Source organism: Triturus cristatus, chromosome 1_1 (genome assembly GCF_964204655.1).
Source record: "Triturus cristatus chromosome 1_1, aTriCri1.1, whole genome shotgun sequence".
Lineage (NCBI taxonomy): Eukaryota > Metazoa > Chordata > Amphibia > Caudata > Salamandridae > Triturus > Triturus cristatus.
Window position 1 is genome coordinate 136,747,751 of NC_140579.1, and position 22,805 is coordinate 136,770,555.

General features: G+C 47.0%; 1 protein-coding gene across 1 annotated transcript in view; it reads right to left on the bottom strand.

The window, feature by feature from the left end:
* Positions 1-22,805, bottom strand: part of LOC146869817 (mamu class II histocompatibility antigen, DR alpha chain-like) — a 58,893-nt gene that overhangs the window by 25,341 nt on the left and 10,747 nt on the right. Inside the window, exon 2 of the mRNA XM_085618881.1 lies at positions 13,104-13,349. Coding sequence (XP_085475007.1) covers positions 13,104-13,349 — 246 coding nt within the window. The remainder of the gene's footprint in view (positions 1-13,103; positions 13,350-22,805) is intronic.

Consider the following 22,805-nt stretch of genomic DNA (forward strand, 5'->3'; position numbering starts at 1 on the left):
ACCAAAAACCTTTCCAAACGGCGACCGTTCCTAGAGTCGGTTCCTCAGATAGTTCTAACTGCGGACGCATCGCTCTCCGGCTGGGGAGCTCACCTAATACATCACACCATGCAGGGCAGGTGGACACCTCAACAAAAGTTACTCCACATCAACCATCTGGAGTTACTGGCCATATTCCTAGCCCTAAAAGCCTTTCAAAGACACGTCTCAGGCAAGGCTGTCTTAGTCCGCACGGACAACATGACAGCCATGTACTACATCCAAAAACAGGGCGGCACACACTCTCTGCAGCTCTCTAAGCTAGCACAGAGCATATGGAGGTGGGCCATACCTCAAAACATTTTTCTCCTAACCCAACATGTCACAGGAGTCCAAAACACCATTACAGATCTGTTGAACCGTCAAACACAACAGATCAACGAGTGGGAACTTCATCCACAAGTTCTTCAACCATTCTTTCAAATGTGGGGGCAACCACAGATAGACCTCTTCGCCACCCACGAAAACGCCAAATGCCCAAGCTTCGCCGCCAGATATCCACACCCATTGTCCAAAGGCAATGCGATATGGATGAGCTGGTCAGGCAGATTTGCGTACGCCTTTCGCCTCTCCCACTCATTCCATTAGTGGTGCGCAAACTACAACAACATTCCCTAACTTTCATCCTAGTTGCTCCGACTTGAGCCAGACAACCGTGGTACACCACATTGCTGGAACTCTCCATAGTTCCACACCAAAAGTTACACCTCTCTCCACGCCTCTTAACCCAGAACCATGGAGAGATCAGACACCCAGACCCAGCTCAGCTCAACCTTGCGATCTGAAATCCTAGAATTTGGTTACCTTAATCTTCCCCCTGACTGTATGAACATCATTAAAGAAGCTAGACGACCTACCACTAGAGCTTGCTACGCAGCCAAGTGGAAACGTTTAGTGACCTATTGTCACAACAATAACGTCAATCCCTTACATGTGTCTATCCAACACATCGTAGGCTACTTACTACACCTACAAAGATGCAACCTAGCCTACACGTCTATTAGACTACACCTTGCTGCCATAGCAGCATATCTACAAAATAGACAGCATCTACCACTCTTCAGAGTACCTGCCATAAAAGCCTTCATGGAAGGCCTTAAGAGAATAATTCCCCCCAGAGTGCCACCCTCACCTGTGTGGAACCTAAACATCGTTCTCACAAGACTAATGGAGCCTCCATTTGAACCTCTACATAAATGTGAGCTTCAATTTTTAACATGGAAAACTGCTTTCCTTGTAGCCATTACTTCGCTCAGAAGGGTCAGTGAGATACAAGCACTCACCATTCAAGAACCCTTTCTGCAAATGCATCATAATAAGGTTGTTCTCTGCACTAATCTGAAATTCCTTCCTAAAGTCATTTCTCCCTTTCACCTCAATCAATCTGTGGAACTGCCCGTATTCTTCTTGCAGCCACAAACCATTGCAGAAAGAGCTCTACACACCCGAATTGTCAAAAGAGCTTTACTCTACTACATCGAGAGAACACAACCTTTTCGTAAGACCACACAACTATTCGTGTCTTTCTCACCACCACACAGGCAACCCCATCTCCAAATCTGGGATAGCTAGATGGATTGTTAAATGCATACAGATTTGCTACCACAAAGCAAAACTAACACTATCTGTTCCCCCTAAAGCCCACTCTACACGTAAGAGAAGGGCTTCCATGGCATTTTTAGGGAACATCCCCTTAGATGCTATCTGCAGAGCAGCTACATGGTCTACACCGCACACTTTCACTAAACACTATTGTGTAGATGTGCAAACTAAGCAACAAGCTAGTGTGGGCCTAGCTGTCCTTAAAAAATTGTTTCAAACAACTGCAACAGATACTGGTGATCGCCGCTAGAAGCGAGTACTGCTATATAATCTATGCACAGTGTGTAATCTGCAGCTCATATGCCTCGAACGGAATATGCTACTTACCAGTATGCATCTGTTCTTGGCATGTAGAACTGCAGATCTACACACGCCCACCCGCCTCCCCGGCTACCTTTATCTGTTCCAGTTTTATATTATTTAGATACAGCACACATGGGCATCTTTCCTGTTTCTTACAAAGCTCCATCATTTCCCTGTTGGCGAAAAACAATCTGAGGATGGAGCCGAAACCCATGCGCACTATGATCCAAAAGAGGAGTCACATACCTCGTGACTTCCAAAGACTTTCCAAGACAAAAACAAGTGCAAACATCTGGGCCCAACACCAGATGGCGATCTATGCACAGTGTGTAGATCTGCAGCTCTAAATGCCAAGAACAGATGCATACTGGTAAGTAGCATATTCCTTCCTTGCACGCGTAATACTGTTTACACACATCAATGCGCGTCATCTTCATAAAAAAATTTGGGTAACAAGAAATATGTACATTAGTTGCATGTGTGACTTTGTAGTCTGTGTACTTCGCCTATGGGGCATCTATATGTAGCGAAATTCACTTTTATTTCCCCGAATACAGTACAAAAATGAAGCATAGAGCAGATATTCTGCTGGTGGGCCTTCAGATTAGATGGTGACCCCTGCGCCCCAAACTGGGCTCCAATCAAAACTTGGGCCACCTCTGAAAACAGACAACTTATTGGAGCGAACATCAACATATTTGTCTCCATCCACGTGTGTGCAATGGTGTGAACTCAGTAGAAGTGCTTCTCATGAAATAAATACAAACAAATGATTGAGGACTGAACAAAAACGCCAAGAATGGGGTCGGGAAAGTGAGGTTCTTCATAAACTACACCTCACTGAGCGCTTGAAGAGCTCTCCTCTGTTGCCTTTTGGGCTCTGCCGGCGGGGCCATTGGAGGAGGGGGCGGGGTGGAGCCAGGGACGCTGTCTCTCCTAGTCTTCTTTATTCTGTGAGATATCATCCAGCTGAAAGCAGCCCCGTCCTGTTAATTTTTTCCAGAGGTGTCAGAAGCAGACCTACTGGCTGAGACCCTCTTGGTTACTCAGCGAGTCTGTTTCATTTTTTAAACATTTCTTCCACCAGCCTGCTGATTTGTAAATGCATGAAGACAGGGAGGGGGAAGGTAAGATTCTTTCTGTTTCTCTTGTAAGCCATGGGCCGGACATTGGAGGAGGGGGAGGGGTATAGCCGGCCATAGTATAAGAAACAAGAAGAATCTTACTTCCCCCCTGGTCTTCATGCATTTACTAATTAACAGGCTGAAAGACGAAATATTGCAAAAATTAAACAGACTCGCTAAGTAACCAAGAGGGTTTCAGCCAGCAGGTCTGCTTCAGACGCGTCTGGAAACTTTCTAGGCAGCTCTAATCACTGTGCCTCCTGCAGAGCCCGGAACTTGCACAGTAATTATCTGCAGAGTGCAGGAAGCACGAGTCAACCACAAAGCATTGTGAGGGAAGCCCTTAGCAAAAACATTCTTTGAGTGCTAGGACAAAAAGTAACAACCAGCATTTGCAATGCAATTGGTCGGACCATTTATTTCGATTTTTTTACTTAGTAGAAACACACACCGTAATAAAGAAATTTTAAACTGGCTAGGGAGTTCACAGTGGTTTCATGACAAAGTGCGCTGTGCTCTCTTGTACGTAAAGCCCAAAAGAACAGAGCAAAAACAGTTACATTGTTGGCAAAAACAGGGCACAAACTAAATACATAAAAGATACTTTTAGAAAAGCACAAAGTGAGCCTGCAAATTGTTTTAATCAAAGACTGAGCACGTGAGCAGAAATTCATCATGAACCCGGCTTCTTACGAAGTCAAACAAAGAAATACCGTTCACACAAAGACGGAACATATTGGAAAAGGCCAGCAAACGAAAAAGTACATTTAAGTACTCTTCTGGCGAAGGAAGAAGAAGGGAATAAACGCTGCATAAGCCGAAGCAGAGTGAATGTGGGGGCAGGAGGAAGTGCACCTCATCCTCCCATCCTCAAGTACCCGCCGTCTTCCTCGTAATTAATGCAGCAGCGACGGGCGTGCAGATTACTGGGAGAACCACATTTAAGTGAAAGCAATATGTTGTAAGACAATACGGATATATTTAATCACGTAAAGAGGTAGACGGCAAGTGGTGGGCTGGAGAGCAAACGTGACTGAGCGCCCGGCAGAATGCGGGGTCGAGAGGAGATGAGCGCGAGGGAAGACATGCTAAGGAAGATGTCCACGTGCAGATAGTTAAATGCGCACAGACAGCGAAGGGGCGCCCTGGTCAGCAGACAGACAGCAGCATGATCCACTTAAAATTGTTAAATTATCTCACATCCTGCACAGTGGCCATTGGTCACAATGAGGTGTATTGTTCTTTGGCAGAGCTGCGTGGGAGTTCCAATGGCGTGAGGCCGAGGTTGCTTCTTAAGGAAAACAATAAAAAAAGCGCGCGCGCTGAAAGTTAAACAAGCACTGCAGGCTTTAAACAGAGAGCACGTCATGGAACTGCAATAAAAAAAAGAAGCCCGCGAGAGAGGCGTTTAATTACCCATGACAACAAAGGAAAGGCAGATGGCGGCTCTGCGCGCGATTGTGCGCGTAACCGCAAGCTTGAGGCCAGCAAAAGCCTGGGTAGCACTTTGAAAACCCACTTACTAGATGTCTCGCCAGAGCAGCGCATTCATTGGCTCAGGCAAGACCTAAAAAGAAAACAGAGCTGAAAGACAAGCGTGGCCACGCAAGCATCTACAGCGTTTAGCTTACGGGAGCGATCGGCGGCGGGCACGATAATTGCAAACAGATGGCGCCCCTGCTCGCTCCCGCAAGGCAAATGCCGCATATGCATGATGGCCCATTGGAAACAGTGCAGAACATGCACAAGTTTCCACAAAAGCCCAGAACGAGTTCAAGAGATCACGCCAAAGTAGCGCTTGCACGCTGCGTAGGCGAGACCTAAAAAGGGTTTCTACACCCGTTGTAAACGTACTTCAGTCTAAGATGTACTCTTGGAGACTGCGCAAGCTTTGATATCTATTTGTGCAGTGAGCCACGAGCTTGGCGCACCACATCGGATTCTCTGGCACCCATACAATGTTTCACTGTAGCAGTTGAAATGCTGGCTTTTGAGCACTGAGTAGGCCTACATAGGCCAAAACTGGTCTAGTGCTGCTTGTATTCCCTTGTGGAGAGGCCTCACCTGGTAGTTCGAGATAAACTGTTTCTGTTATGAGCAGCATCATTACTAATTTGTATAAGGCAGGCCTCTGTCTAGAGTAGCATGTTGTGCAATGAGGAGGGTCTCACTGGCAGTGTGCACGGTGGGCTTGAATGTGGTCCAAAGCACTCACCAGTGGCTGAGATTAATTCATATATTCTCTCCATCACTTTGTAGTTGCAGAATATTTTCCGTTAACATGAAACATTTGCAGACCTGGCAACTTTAGAAATGTTTTCACCATGCGATTTGGGCAGAGAGGGGGCGGGTACTATGAGAGGGGATTGGGCCATGAAGAGCAGGCACTTTGGACCCTCTGCACTCCCAAAGTACCCACAATTACCCTCCCCACAGGAAAAATTAAACCATCAGGAGCCGCTCTCCGTGTCCTGGGGATGTGCTAAATGGAGCCCAGATGTGCAGAGCGTTCACATCTGAGCTTGAAACACATTCAAGATAGTGGCTCTCCACTATCATTCAAGAAACCCAATCATGATAGTGGCTTTTCACTATCATTCATGAAACAGATTCAAAATAGTGGTTTTTAAATATCATTCAAGAAACAGAGTCAAGATAGTGGCTCTTCACTATCATTCCAGAAACCCAATATTGATAGTGGCTCTTCTTTATCATTCAAAAAATAGATTCAATATGTGGCTCTTCACTATCATTCCAGAAAACCAATCTTGATAGTGGCTCTTCACTATCATTCATGCAACAGATTCAAGATAGTGGCTCTCCACTATCATTCATGCAACAGATTCAAGATAGTGGCTCTCCACTATCATTCATGCAACAGATTCAAGATAGTGGCTCTCCACTATCATTCCAGAAACAGATTCAAGATGTGGCTCTTCACTATCATTCAAGAAACAGTCTCAAGATAGTGGCTCTTCACTATCATTCAAGAAACAGATCCAAGATAGTGGCTCTTCACTATCATTCAAGAAACAGATCCAAGATAGTGGCTCTTCACTATCATTCAAGAAACCGATTAAAGATAGTGACTCTTCACTATCATTCAAGAAACAGATTCAAGATAGTGTCTCTTCACTATCATCCAAGAAACAGATTCAAGATAGTGGCTCCACTATCAATCAAGAAACAGATTCAAGATAGTGGCTTTTCACTATCATTCAAGAAACAAATTCAAGATAGTGGCTCTTCACTATCATTCTAGAAACAGATTCACGATAGTGGCTCTCCACTATCATTCCAGAAACCCAATCTTGATAGTGGCTCTTCACTATCATTCAAGAAACAGATTTAAGATAGTGACTCTTCACTATCATTCAAGAAACAAATTCAAGATAGTGACTTGTCACTATCATTCAAGAAACAGATTCAAGATAGTGACTTGCCACTATCATTCAAGAAACAGATTCAAGATAGTGAGTAGTCACTATCATTCAAGAAACAGATTCAAGATAGTGGCTCTCCACTATCATTCAGGAAACCCAATCTTGATAGTGGCTCTTCACTATCATTCAAGAAACAGATTTAAGATAGTGACTCTTCACTATCATTCAAGAAACAAATTCAAGATAGTGGCTCTCCACTATCATTCCAGAAACCCAATCTTGATAGTGGCTCTTCACTATCATTCAAGAAACAGATTTAAGATAGTGACTCTTCACTATCATTCAAGAAACAAATTCAAGATAGTGACTTGTCACTATCATTCAAGAAACAGATTCAAGATAGTGACTTGCCACTATCATTCAAGAAACAGATTCAAGATAGTGAGTAGTCACTATCATTCAAGAAACAGATTCAAGATAGTGGCTCTCCACTATCATTCAGGAAACCCAATCTTGATAGTGGCTCTTCACTATCATTCAAGAAACAGATTTAAGATAGTGACTCTTCACTATCATTCAAGAAACAAATTCAAGATAGTGGCTCTCCACTATCATTCCAGAAACCCAATCTTGATAGTGGCTCTTCACTATCATTCAAGAAACAGATTTAAGATAGTGACTCTTCACTATCATTCAAGAAACAAATTCAAGATAGTGACTTGTCACTATCATTCAAGAAACAGATTCAAGATAGTGACTTGCCACTATCATTCAAGAAACAGATTCAAGATAGTGAGTAGTCACTATCATTCAAGAAACAGATTCAAGATAGTGGCTCCACTATCATTCAAGAAACCCAATCTTGATAGTGGCTCTTCACTACAATTCAAGAAACAGATTAAAGATAGTGACTTCTCACTATCATTCAAGAAACAGATTCAAGATGTGACACTCCACTATCATTCCAGAAACCCAATCTTGATAGTGGCTTTTCACTATCATTCAAGAAACAGATCCAAGATAGTGGCTCTTCACTATCATTCAAGAAACAGATTTAAGATAGTGACTCTTCACTATCATTCAAGAAACAAATTCAAGATAGTGACTTGTCACTATCATTCAAGAAACAGATTCAAGATAGTGACTTGCCACTATCATTCAAGAAACAGATCCAAGATAGTGGCTCTTCACTATCATTCAAGAAACAGATTTAAGATAGTGACTCTTCACTATCATTCAAGAAACAAATTCAAGATAGTGAGTAGTCACTATCATTCAAGAAACAGATTCAAGATAGTGGCTCTCCACTATCATTCAGGAAACAGATTCAAGATGTGGCTTTTCACTATCATTCAAGAAACAGATTCAAGATAGTGGCTCTCCACTATCATTCCAGAAACCCAATCTTGATAGTGGCTTTTCACTAGCATTCAAGAAACAGATTCAAGATAGTGGCTCTTCACTATCATTCAAGAAACAGATTTCAGATAGTGGCTTTTCACTATCATTCAAGAAACAGATTCAAGATGTGGCTTTTCACTATCATTCAAGAAATAGATTCAAGATAGTGGCTCTTCGCTATCATTCAAGAAACAGATTCAAGATGTGGCTTTTCACTATCATTCAAGAAACAGATTCAAGATGTGGCTTTTCACTATCATTCAAGAAACAGATTCAAGATAGTGGCTCCACTATCATTCAAGAAACAGATTCAAGATAGTGGCTCCACTATCATTTAAAAAACAGATTCAAGATAGTGGCTCCACTATCATTCAAGAAACCGATTCAAGATAGTGGCTCCACTATCATTCAAGAAACCGATTCAAGATAGTGGCTCCACTATCATTCAAGAAACCGATTCAAGATAGTGGCTCCACTATCATTCAAGAAACCCAATCTTGATCGTGGCTCTTCACCAGGTCAGCTTGCGATGATGGATGAAACCGTGTTTCACTTTGCACTCTGTGATTTGGCAGGCCTGCATCTGCAATTCATCCAGGACATTAAGAATAGTCCCGGGCACTAAAATGGGACGAGACACCAGGGGACGTAACAAGACAGATTGACAGAAAAAATAAGAGAAAGATAGGCACAAACAAAGACAGAATAAACTATTGAGAAATTTGGAGATAGACATGGAGGAGTATAGGAAAGACAGAGAACAAGATAAGGAGAGCAAGAGACATGGAAAAAGAGACAAAAGGAGATTGACAGAGCGAAGAAAGCCAGAGTAATAAACAAGCATTTACAATGCAATGGTCTCGGCATTGTTAAATTTAGAGCTATTGGCATTGCTCATGACATTATTTTTGTTTAGGTTTCTGTTTTTAAAACATTTAAAGAAACGGCATTGTTATTTACAATGTCAATACCTTAATCACTCTCAAATGCGAGACCAATTGCATTTGCACCCACACACAGAGCCGCACACACAAAGCTACCCACACACACAGAGCCACCCACACAGAGCCACTCACATAGACAGAGCCACTCACATAGAGCAACCCACACACAAATAGAGCCACCCACAGAGCCACCTACACACACAGAGTTACCCACACACAGACAGAGCCACCACGCATAGAGCCACCTACAAAAAAAGCCACCCACACAGAGCCACCCACCCACACAGAGCCACCCACCCACACAGAGCCACCCACACAGAGCCACCCACACACACATAGGGCCTCCCACACACAGAGCCACCCACACACACACAGAGCCACCCACACACACACAGAGCCACCCACACACACACAGAGCCACCCACACACACACACAGAGCCACCCACACTCACACAGAGCCACCCACACACACACACAGAGCCACCCACACACACACAGAGCCACCCACACACACACAGAGCCACCCACACACACACAGAGCCACCCACACACACACAGAGCCACCCACACACAGAGCCACACATACATACACAGAGCCACACACACACACAGAGCCACACACACACACAGAGCCACACACCCACATACAGAACCACACACACAGAGAGCCACACACACACACACACATAGAGAGCCACACACACACACACATAGAGACCCACACACACACACACATAGAGAGCCACACACACACACATAGATCTAGACACATACACATTGATCTTGGGAGCCAAAGCAGAAGTGGCACCCACTTCACCTCCTGTTCAAATGTTAACTGGTCTCTTTGTTGCTTATGGCTGTACTCGCGTGTTAAACTGGTACTAATGGTGTAAAACCTTTGTTTATTATTTATTGTTTATTATTATTATTATCATGCAGTTTTAACATGTAACATGTAAAAATGACAAACTAATTAAGCAATACCATCACAAAATGCACCGCATTATGATGCATAATGTGCCTTGTAGTGCCCCATAATTTAGTCAATCCTGCAACATAATTGGCTCCTATTCTGTTGCATAATTCAAATGGCTTTGCAGGTACCATATTGCACCAACATCACTACGAGATTAATGGGGAGCCTTAACCGTTCCAAATGTAATGTTATGTAATGTTAAGTACGCAAATCCCAAATTAAATATGGATGAATATTTATACCATTAGCAAAACCAAATACGTAGAAATACAAATGGAAAAGGCAAAAACAAAATACTATAAAGTGGGAACCCTAATTATACATGAAAGTCATACACGGGACAAATATCAGAAGATGTATCCCATCTATGTTTGCACCACAATGTCAATGCAAATATTGGTGGATAGGGCTGGTACCCAGGGCCACTCTAACGATACGATTCTGCGGCAGTGCAGTTTTCTGCACAATTATGGGTCTGCCTCATTTGCCACATAACGAATCATCTGCTGCACAATATGCAGAAGTGTAGGTTCTAGCTGAAACAGGTCAAAAGTTACCAAATGAAAAAACGCTGCAGCAACTGTTGCTGCGTATTAGAAGACCCTGTTCAAATGTTAACTGGTCTCTTTGTTGCTTATGGCTGTACTCGCATGTTAAACTGGTACTAATGGTGTAAAACCTTTGTTCATGCAGTATTAACATGACAAACTAATTAAGCAATACCATCACAAAATGCACCGCATTATGATGCTAACTCACTCATTCATTAATTTTCACAGAACACGGCGAAACGCTTTATTTTTATTTGCAGTTTTAAACAGGCGAACTAGGCCCAATGGCATTGGAGCACTTTACATACGCACCAGATGACTTTACACAAGGTCAGATTCACTATTAATGTGTTTAAGGCGAGATTAGGTGATTTGTCCAGAATCACAGGATGCTGAGCCGACGCCGGGACTCTGAAACCGATTCCAAATCGATAGCTCTAGCCGTTGGCCCACATCTCCTCCCACATGGGTCAATTAGAGAGCTCTGACAGCGAAAGCAGTTAAATTATCTTTATGCAAGTAGAACACCACATTAATGTTTTCCAAACAAATGCCAAAGGGGTGGGGGCGGCTTTGTGCTATTATGCAAGCACCCTCTACCTCGCCTCTTTTATTCCACGCATGGTGTGGTCTACTCCAGAGCAGCCCGAGTGGGAGATCAGGGCCCCCCTACATGGACAACCCTAAGCCCACACCTACGCACCACGACCCCCACTCATCTGCCTCCTCTCCAAACCCCAGGCTGTCAATACATATGGACCGAGGGTCGTAGCTGGGCCCAGCAGGAGGAGATTGCCTCTTCATCTCGGCGCCCTCCCTCTCCCTGTACTCCCCCAACCCCACAACAATACAAATAGCTCCACAATGTCCCACTCGCCTCCCCCAAGCCTCTTACAGTCCCCGGGAGGTCTGGGGCGGGGGCGGTGCTTGGGGCCCTCCCTAGTACCCATTGGCTGTGACTGCAGTGGGCAGGACCGGCTCAGGAAGTGGGTGTGTCCGGAGACTGCTGAACTCGAAAAAAAAGGTGACGCGGGGGGGGGGGCTTACGTATGCTCCTCGTTATTTGACAAGGTACAGCGGGGGCATAGGGAGGGAAACGGGGACCAAGGCCGTCCTTCCCCTGTCACCCTGCCTTGCCCTCTGTTCAGGGGGTGCAGCTCTGCAGCTCTGCACTCCTCTAGCACCCTCTGTTTTTTTTCTTTTCAGATTTATATAGCGCATACTCGACATGAAGGTATTGCAGCGCTTCACATGAGCACCAGTTTAGAGCGTACATTTCTATAGTTGCATTTGTTTCCTCGTTGCACTACTTAACCCCCACTAATCCCCTGGTACTGCAGAACTTCAGAGGGGACGAGCACCAGCCGGGCCGTGTACGGGGTACCATGGTGGACAGGGATGATGCCATGAACACCACCATCTTTCTCCGAGGTCAAGCAGAAATGCCTCGGAGAAACGCAGCGTCATTTCCGGATTCGGGGGCGTGTTTTTCTTTCTCTCCTCTTCCCATTGGCTGGAATGTTTACATTCCAGAGGAGAGAAAGAAACTAGAAAACACACCCCCGAATCCGAAAAAGACGGGGCTTAAATGGACAGACGCCCCTCTCCTCCAATGGCTGGCCTCCGTTTAGGAAGCCAGCCAATGGAGAAGAGGGGCGGGTTCAAGCCCCACACTAAGAAACACAAGATCTCGCCGGCGAGACTGCGCAAGCGCAGCCTACGCAGACCGAGACCTAAAAAGGGAGAGTGAGAAAGAAAGTGCGAGAGAGAGACAGGGATAGACAGAGACCGGTAGAGAACAACAGAGAAACAGGAACGTAGAAAGAGAGCGAGAGAGATAAAAGACACAGATCAAGAGAGGCACATCTAGACAGCGAGACATGATGAGAAAACAGATAAAACAGAGTAAGACATGGAGAGAGAGATGGGGAGTGGCAGAAAAATTCCCTGGAACGACAGGGAGTGATGAGGAGAGTCAACCAGAGAGAAACAGTAAGAAAGTTGGACAGAGACAGTGAGTGAAAGAGAGAGAGAGAGAGAGAAAGAAAGAGACAGAGTGAGAGGTAGAAACAGTGAGAGAACGAGAGAGACTGAGAACGAAAGAGAGAGAGAGATTGAGAGAAAGAGAGAAAAAAGGTACCTCCATGCATCCGTTTATCAGTAACTACTCACCTCTATCTACTTCTACTTCTGTGTGTCCATCTATCACTATGTCTATCTACATTTATCTATCGTTGTCTATCACTTATCTCTCTCTATCTTTCTCTGTAATTCTATCTGTCAAGCTTTCTACTTTTCTATGTCTATCTATATATCTTTGTTAATCTGTCTATCTTTGTTCATCTACGTTTGTTTATCTGTCTAACTAGCTGTCTATATATCTGTGTCCATTTGTCTGTCTGTCCATCTATCTAAATGTGTTTATCTATCTATCTCTGTCTCTATCTGTCTGTTTAACTTTGTTCATATGTCTGTCTATCTTTGTCAGTCAATCTATCCATCTATAAATCTATTTATATGTCTGCCTATCTATCTTTCAATCTATCTATGGGTGTCTATCTATCTGTCCATCTATCTATGATTGTATGTCTATCCATGTATCTATTAATCTATCTATCTATCATTTCTTTATCCGTCCATCTCCATTTATGTATCACCTCCCTATCTTCATCAATGTATCTTTCGATCTCTATCTATCTGCATCTGGTCAGTACTGATGATCAGTGTGTGAGCTCTGGTCAGGTCTGATCGTCACTATATGAGAAAGGGCAGTTCTTACCATTTTTAGCTGCTGTGTTATTTGATCTCTTCATCCAGATGCCTAGATTAGATTTATCCACAGCCAGGTTCCCCAGAGCCCCTTGCGCCTCAAAGCTAGTAAACGTTTCGAAGTCCGGGAGCCTCCAGGACACCTGCTTGGTCGCCGCCTGCACGTTGAATATCTCATCACCGTCCAGCTGGAACATGAACTCCCCGAACTGGTCGAAGGTCTGCGTCACTTGCTCCTGGATGAGGGTGTGGCGCACTGCGGAGAGAGGAGAAAGAGAAGGGGTGAGACCTCTGGCGGCAGGAGCGGGTACTGCACCGGCAGCACGTGCCGCACCTGTTCAATGCAGGCTGCATCCCTGCGGCGCTCCACCCAGATCACAGCATCCCCTAGGCCAAGGATGGGCTCAGGACAAGGGGCGCCAGCACACTGTTTTTCCTTTCTCATGACTTATCAGGCACATTCATTGGCTCGGATTGTTCTTTTTAACAAGTCTTAGTGTTGGCCAATCAGTAGTGACATGTGCACCTGCCTTTTAAAGGCCGCCTCTGACTCACTGGAATGTTTAACACTTTATTGCCTACAAGAAAAAAGGCAGAAAGTCTGGCACTAAATTTTATTTTACATTTCACAAATGGCACTTTGTATGACATATGACACCATCAGTCATTCCTGACTTTTCAGCCAACAGCACGTTGCATTGTGGGGAATTTACTTTTGTTTTTAACACAAGCTTATGGGCTCAAACCCCCAGCATGCAAAGTGCTGTTGGCTAAAATCCCAGAATTGGTCACAGGTGTCACACATGACAAGGAGCAACGTTTCAGCTAGGTTTTCAACTATTACAAAGTTGTCTAGATTATTAAATAAAACCGGTCGTTTCACTTGTCAAAACCAAATTAAACATGATCCTCTCAGACATATAGGACAGGTATGACACAGGTAGCTTACAAACTAAAGAAGGAGAGAGAGGAGTTAAAGGGCTGTTGTATGCTCCCTGTAAACAGACACAACCATAGGACGAGCACAAGTGAAGGTAGTCCGTACATCAGGGATAAGTCTCTAGGTTTGCATAAGTCCTCTGAGATGACCTGTCTCTGCTGAAGACAAGGTTATAGCCAATCTTGTCTTATTTCTTCACCAGTGGACTGTAGCCAACAGGTGTTTACTCAAGTGGTAGAACATCTCTTATACTTCATCAGGGCTACACAAGTTAATTATCTGAACCATCCCTTTCAGTCAAGTGGAGAACTCATCAGTGTATTGTCAGTAACAGTGACGAGTGGTGAGATTCTGGAGCTGGGTATGCAGTGTATATGAAAAGCGCGCCCTGCGGGTGGTATTCTGAAGACACCCTGCAGTAGGATTGTCCCTCGTGTTGATAGAGTTCCGAGTGCAACACTTATGGAGTAAGCATACATTCATGTGGCCACGTAGGATGATCAACCCTCACCTACAAAGAGTGGTACACTCTATGATAGATTCCACATCTAGCACTTGAAAGTATCCTGGAGTCCTACTGTTCACTGGTTGCAGAGTCTTCTAGCTGTGGGTTTCCTATTCTCTGTGAGGTTATGTCTATTATGTCAACATTTATGTTCTTCATTTGTTAAACTGTCAAATCTACAATACAATTGTATTGGGTGAGGTTAAAATAGTTTTACTGGTGCCTTCCTACCACAAAATTAAAAACAGGAGGGTCGAGCATGAGACCTTGCTCCCCAGTCTTTGCTGTCAACAAGTTTCAGCACTTGAATTTTTATCCTACGGAGTCAGGCGCCTTCGTCAGGGCTATAGGTTTTGGTATTTCACATCAAATACTGTGAAACGTCCCTGGTTTATAGTGCATGAACTGCAGGAGCGTTCAATATATCCTTTGAGTTTTTAATGAATTGGGTAAATAACAGTGGAAACACCCCCTCTTCATAGAACAGCTACACTTCGAGCAGAAAAAATGCAGGCTCCCCTACTTAAGAAAACAGGTACAGCAGCAGCAGAACCTTTCCCCATCATGGGATACTTATGAATCAAGCAGCAGCCGGACAAGCTTTGCTTCCTCACAGGCCACAAACAACATGGCAGTAGCAAAGCAAATAAGTGAAATCCATGTTACAGACAGGTCTCACAGCAAGCAAGCAGTACTATGGAAAAACGAAGGCGGTGCCTAGAATTCTACCATGGACAGCAGAACTCCCCAGATGGGCGGAAGAGGGGTGGCCATGTAGAGTGGACCTGGCACCAACAAAACATCAAAAAGCAGCAGAAGCCCCATTTCAGAGTGTGATAAATTTCTCCTGAAGCTGGTAGACAAACACACCAGGCCCCTTGAATAACATACCCACCCCCATATAAACAAGGATTTGCAATGCATTTGGTCTCGCATTAGTGAAAGTTCGAGCCATTGGCGCTGCAAATGACAATGCTTCTTAGTTATGTGTTTTTGTTTATATTTGTCCTATCTAAAGAGATAGGAAGGAAAGAGAATGGAAAGGAAACAGTGAAAAGTAGGGGTGGTACGAGTAGTGATTTAAAAGAAAGAGGAAAGATGGAACAGTAGCATAAGCCATAAAAGAAAGTCCACGAAACAAGGAAAGGGTGCAGTACCACAGGCTGTTACTAGGTGTCCCTCTGAAGTTCTAAAGAGACCACTATTAGCCACATAAGGTATTGCACCCTTGATGCAGCTTAATAAAGGAGGTTGTTCGGGTATTGTTTTTTGTTGAATGCAGAATAAGAGGTGCAATGTTTTAATGTTTGTATGACACAGCAACTTTAACACAAGTGTTCCCAAACTGTGTGCGCATCCGTTTGCGGCTCCCTCTGCTTTTTATGTTGAAGTTGAGTGGAGGAGTAGTAGGGAAGAGAAAGAAGGACGTGGCGCTATGATCAGAGCAGCCGACTTCGGAACTAAGGAACCAAGCATTTACAATGCAATAGGTCTGCGAGTTTTGGAGCTATTGGCATTGGCTATTGGCATTGCAAATGGCAATGCCTTTTATAACAAATTAAAAGGCATTCTCATTAGAATACCAAAAGCAGCACCTATTGCATTGCAGAGCGCGATGTCCGTGAAGCAGGTGCCGCGCTCATCGAACTTTAAAAAAAAAACTAAAAAAAAAACGAAAGAGCGCGGTGACCCTGAAGCGGGCTCAGCGCTCATGACTAAAGTTAATTTAAAAAAAATAATTAACCCGAGCGCGGTGTCCCTGAAGCGGGGCTGCCCTCAGTATTAAAGTTTGAAATAAAAAAACAAAAACAGAGCACAGTGTCCCAGAAGCGGGCACTGCGCTTTACATGCAAATACGACAAAATAAAGCAGCTGCCATTGTCCCCATCAGTGCTCACTCACTAGATAAAACAGTTTGTGTAACGTGCCTATTAAAAGGTCCAGTCCTTATGGGCGGTAACAAATGGTGACAAGGGGGTAACAAGGAGGGACTAGCAAGCCTCATAATGAATCATAAGCCAGCATTTACCAAGGACAATTACACCAGCCAATGAAAAATATGGGAGGAGAGTGGGCGAGGCTTCCCCAGCATAGTCTACTACAGCATGCCTCGCAGAGCGAGCAGTGCATGCGTGCTGCGCTAGGCTCAACTTAAAAAGAAAAATGAAACTTTTCTGCTGCTCTTAAAAATATTTACGCACCCATTCACAAAGGGTAAGGGGTCCCCTGGGGACCCCTTCCTGTTTGTGAGTGACTTACCACCCTTTTAAAAAGGGTGGTAAACTGCGAGTGTTTTGCAATCTTACATGGGTGATGGACTCGCTATTAGGAAGGGACGCCCTTGGCACACGTGAAATACAAATGAATACCACTCTCTACAGGGGGGCAGGGGGCGCCGGCGGCGGATGGGGGGGGAACAGATGTTGCCCTCACACCATGGTAGGGAGTTGGCTGCTCGTTCAGTGTTTGGGGGGGGGGGGGGATTTGTGAGCGCTGCGGGGCATTTTGGATTGTTGGACTTCGCATAGCACCCCGGTGTGGGAGCCCCTCAGTCTTTGTGGGTTATTTGGGGCCTCCCTGCCAGCTAACTGGCACCCCATGGGGGGGGGGGTGGAGGGGGAGACCCGGGGGTGGGCCAGTGCACTGGGGGGCCCAGTAGGGAGGGGGGGCGAGATCGGGTCCTGGCAGGGGTCACTGCCCAGTAGGAAGGTGGGGGGGGGGCGTGTCCAGGGACGCTGTTGGGGCTTGCAGGCGGCATTGTTAGGGGTACTCGGGGCAGGGGCGAGGGACTGCCTGCATGGCACGAGGCCGAGGGGGGGGGGGGGGGGGATCCAGGACCGGCGAGTGAGCCCGGCAGTAAGAAGGATGCCAGTGAGGCGCACGACGGCCTCAGAGCGCTGGCTAGAAGCAATAGGGGGGTCCGTGGCGGCCTGCCCTCCGTCGCGGTATCGCGCAGCACACAATGCACTGTTGAGAATTTTGCAAAGTTTTGAAGATAATCTGTGAGAGAGGGTTTGGATGTTGTGGATAGGAGTGCGGGTCGGCTGGCATGGATGTTGAGGGAGGAAGTGGGAGCTATGAGAAGGTGTGCGACGGGGTTGAGGTGTGGAATGGCAGTTGAGGTGAACGGGGCTGAGGCGGGTTGCTAAAGGAGGTGGGGGGGGGGGGGGGGGTTCATGGTAACCGGACTGTTTTATTGTTGTTGCAGGAGTTCAGTGCGGCCACAGACTGCTGAGGGCACGGAGAATGAGGGAACAGCATCTCATGGCAAATGGTGGAGGTCCTGGACAGACACTCAGGTACACGATTACGGCTGAGGCCTTGGGATTGGGAAAGCAGGGCGAACATGGGGACTTCGGCTGGTCGGCTGGGGTGTGTAATGGGTGTGAGGGATGTTGCGGAAATACCAGTGCTGCTGCGGCAGGTGGCAGGAGACAGGATGGGGACCAAGCGATGGGAGGGATGGGTCCGAGCGTACTATATGGTAACCAAGGTCCAGATGACAGGGGCACTGATCACGATCGCACATGGGGCCGGAGGTGCCAGTCGGCACGTAATCGGTCATTGGTATCAAAACATTGGGGCAGCACATGAGGGTGGGGTTTCAGGGGCCGGGCACTTGCCCCGGCGGCAGCTGGGGGGGTGCAGTGAAAGGTGAGAGGACCGAAGGGTTGTTTCCAGGGGGCTACGACAGGTGGGAGTCGGGTCAAGGTAGGTTCAAATGTGGCGACGCCAGGGAGGGCGTCAACGCAATAGGCAGACACTACCCGCAGCTGAGCGTGTTAGGGATTTTGGCAGCATTACGTAGGCTCACTTCAGAGGAGGATACGGGGCCAGAGCAGATTGCTCGGTGGGGGAGGGGGGGGGGTCCATCCGGGGACAGGGCGACCGGATACCCAATGCTGTTACGCAGGTGGGTGCGGGGGGGACGATGTCGGGTCCAAGAGGTCCTTCCCGGTTAGCTGGAGGCCATAGGTGCATGGCGCTCGATGTCTCCTGAGAGGAAGCCAGGCCTCCGACGACGACGTAGGAGGTGGCATGCTTTGCATCACGGCTTACCGATTGCGCGGGGTGAGCTCGTCGGATAGGCGGTCCACACTTGGTGGGGGCTGGGGTTGCAAAGCATTATATAACAGAGAGTTTAGGGGTTTCGTATCAGGGACTTGTTGCATTGCAATTTTTCCGTGAGGGCAGGGGGATACTCGAGCCAAGTGCGGGATGGATGGGAAGGTCTACGGCAGCGCATACATGGTTGGAAAGTGCTACGCAGGGGGTGTGTGGGGAGCAGGTACCAGGGGGACAGGCGACTGGCGCACAGGCATGGCCGGGGCAGGTTTGCGGTACTGCAGGGGGTGGGGTTTCTAGATGGGGAAACAGGGGGATACCGAAGGCATGAGTGCAAGGGTGCATGCGGAGGCTCGGAGAGGGCCATTGTTTGGACACATGCAAATGGTACGGCAAAGGAGTGTGAGGTAGGGTATGTGCGGGGATGGCCGAGGAGGCAGGGTACAGGAAGCCTGAACACTGTGGTAGTGTCGTAAAGACGCTGACGATATGATATATTCCATAGGGTTTTTTCGTGGAACTGGGGTGTATGTTAGGGCAAACCCTGGAGCCGGGAGTTTATGGTCCAGGTGGAGCGGCAGGCAAGCGGGCGGTGGTTGAGGTGACAGGCTATGTAGCGCCCGGTGTTTGGGGGTGAAAACATGGGGCACATGAATTTCGAGCATTATTGGTCTCATACGAAGGCCGGGCTTTTGTGGTGAGGCTATCTTACTGAGACGTAGGGTGCTTGTATATTGGGGGCTGTGGCGGCAGGAGGACCCCGAGTGGGGTGGGGGGGAGGCTGAGGAATGAGGAGGCCGGGAGTACAGTAAGGTGTTCTCTGGCGACATAGGTACTGGACTAGGGGCCTCTCGGTTGGATTTGGGACGACTGCCGAACGAGTGCTGAGGGAAAAGGATGTATTTCTTGCAGGACTAATCCTTCTTTTTCTATCACAGGACCTGGGAGTAGAGCGGGAGCGAGGGAAGTCGCCTGGATGGGGTGGCCATTTCTCCCGGCAATTGGACAGCACAGGAAGTGACCTAGCAGGTGTACAGACGTCACTGGGAGGGGACCACAGTCATCTGGCTGTGAGATGATGGGGGAAACCAGTCGAATGAAATTGGGGGGTGTGTTGTTGCCAGTATGGCGGACATTGTGTCACAAGAAATAAGAGGTTGCCCGATATGAGGATACATGCGTGTGAGAAACGTATGCTGGGGATATGTCAGGACTGGCGTTACCCTATGATCGAGCATGGGGCAACCTGGTCATGTGAATGAATTATGCATCGCAGAAGAAGGGATTGGGGGGGGGTTAGTGAACTGGCTGGCCAGGTCGTGGCACGCTGGTGATGAGACTGTTTTCAAGGAGAAATAGGTGGTCTTGTTCATAAGGGGGCACCTTTCACGGCCAAGGAGTGGTCTGGAACTGTTTCATTATTTACATTGGGACACAGGTGGCGGATGGTCATCCACGGGGGACGGGGGCATCTCTCATGGACGAAGATTGGCCCGAGCATGTTACGTGTTTACATGGACGTAGGTCCAGGTGGTGAATGGTCGTTCACTGCATTGGGGGCACCTTTTTACGGACAAGGAGTGGTCCAAACTGTTATTGTTTACAAGGGACGCAGGTCCCAGGGGTGGAGGGTCATTCACCACGAGGGGGGCATCTTGTGTTGGACAATGGATTGGCCCAAAAGTGTTGCTGGTTTACTTGGGACACTGGTCCGGGTGGCGTATGGGCGTCCACTGCGATGGGGGCACCTTTTTTACGGACAGGGATTGGCCCGCAGATGCTAATTGCTTACACAGGTCCAGGTGGTGGATGATCGTTCACCGCGAGGGGGCACTTTTCTTGGACAAGGATGGGCCCAAAAATGTTGCATGTTTACACGGGATCCAGGTCCAGGTGGTGAATGGTCTTTCACTGCGATGAGGGCACCTTTCTTGCGGACAGGGATTGGCCCAAACAAGTTACTTGTTCCACGGGATGCAGGTCCAGGTGGTGGATGGTCGTTCACCGCGAGGGGGGGCACCTTTTTTCAGACTGAAGATTGGCCCAGACATGTTGCTTGTTTATACGGGACACTGGTCCAGGTGGTGGATGGTTGTTCACCGTGATGGGGGGCACCATTTACGGCAAGGAGTAGCCCCATGAAATGTTACGTGTTTACACGGGATGAAGGCCCAGGTGGGGTATGGTCATTCACCGCGGTGTGGGCATCTTTCATGGTTGAGGTTTGGCCCGGGAAAGTTCCTGGTTTGCAAGGGACGCACGTTGAGGTGGATGGTCATTAACCGGGTGCTGCAGAGTGGGGAAGCATTTTAAATGCACAGGACTGAAGGGGCACGTGTTCCCACTTAGTATGGGCACCTTTCGCGATCAACGATTGTCCCAACAATAGTAATTTTATACGGGACACAGGTGGAGGATTGGTGGGCTGCGGGGTCAGCTGACTGGAGGCAAAAGGTGCCCAGGAACGTGGGGGGGGGTGGGGCAGGGAGCCGCCCAACGGGGGTTCCCTGGTTGGCGGTACTTTGGAGGGGTGGTGAGTCACATACGGGTGGATCCACCCCTCGGAGGGGGGGGGAGAACGGTACAAAGGTGACTGATAGCGGGGCGCAGGAGGCAATGAAGGCAAAGTCAACAGAGGATGCTTGAAGGGCAAGTGAGGGTGAGAATGGGGAAAGGAAGGAGGTTACCGAGTGAATGGGGAAGAGTCAAACAGGTGAGATGGTTTTGAGAAGGCAGAATGGAGAATGTGTGGGTATGGGATGGGAAAGTATATTTCTTGCATTTATGTACTGTTAATAAAGTCTAAATGATTGCAACCATGTCCTAATAAAATGGCCTTTTACACTTCAAGTAACAGCGTGGGGTGCAGTTATTGCGCGAAGCGTGCCTGGCCCTTCAGTGTGTAAGTCAGATGAAGCACTGGCACCCTGGAGCTGGTCTGGCTGCTGCTGTGTCCGTGTGCTGTCCCTGCCCCGCGGCTCCCTCTAGCAGCCCGCCTAGCAGCTGCTCATGGCCACTGCTACCCTCCATAATTGGACCCAATGTCGGCGGCATCGCTCCCCCAGCAACGTTGTAAACAATGGTTGCTGGAAGCGAATCATGGGTCGCTAGGGGGGCGTTGCGAATGGTAGAATAGGCAGCTGCCCAGGCTTGAGAAGTTTGTATGTCTCCCCGTCCCCACTCCCCGCATCTGTATCAGCCGTGGCTGGGGTAGAACGCCAAAGTGAGAGATAGGTGTGCAGCCGCCATGAATCCGAAGCTTGGTGTGCCACACTTTATAAAAGCAGATACATTTAAAAAAAAAAAGCATTTTGGTGGTGCACACGATAACGTTGTGCAGTCACCATATGTGCTTTATAAAGAAATTAAAAAATGAATTAACAAAATTTAAAAAGGATATGCTTGAGCCGCTCTATATAAAGGGCGCGGCTGCCATTATTGAAGTTCAAGGCATCAGGGGAAAGGCGCACCGCCATGAATATCAAGCGTGGCATGCAGTGCAGAGAGCGTGTCCAACAGCAGGAAGGAGAAAGCCCTGTAAAAAAATAGTTCTTGGAGGCTGTTATTGAAAGATTGCTGGGAACAACACAAGTAACAGGGAGTGTCCTCATGGGAGGTCACAAGAAGAGACAAGGCGTTACTAAGGAGGGACTACTAAGCCTATTGACCACTGAAGAATCACCATTTGCAAAGGACAGGGACAACAGCCAATTAGATGGGCGGAGCTTCCTTCACATATCCTGAATACAGCATGTCTCCAAGAGACAGCATAAGCGCTGCCTAGGCAAGACCTAAAAAGCCCAAGCGGAGAGAACACAACATAGGGACACGTTCCCCCAACAATTTTATAGGTAATTACCAATGAGATAAACACAGCATGAATGTAGTGAACACATGAAAGGGTTTTTAGAGAACATGGTTAGTGAAGATGTGGAGTAAAAGTTGCAGTTTCAGCTGAGATTAGGCGAAAAGATAGAAAAACTGTCAACACGTGCTTGACTAACCTGGTTAAAAGTCCTGGAGAAGTCGATTATGCGGGTAATACTTCATTCACCCTTGTTGTACACCTTTGTTTATTGTGAGCATGCTACAGTGGATGTCAGTATTTGAATGTGGCACCCTCTACACAGTTTTATAAACTGGAAACAAAACAAAAATATATATATTTTTTTAATGTTAGTGCCAGATCGCTGAAGCTTTAC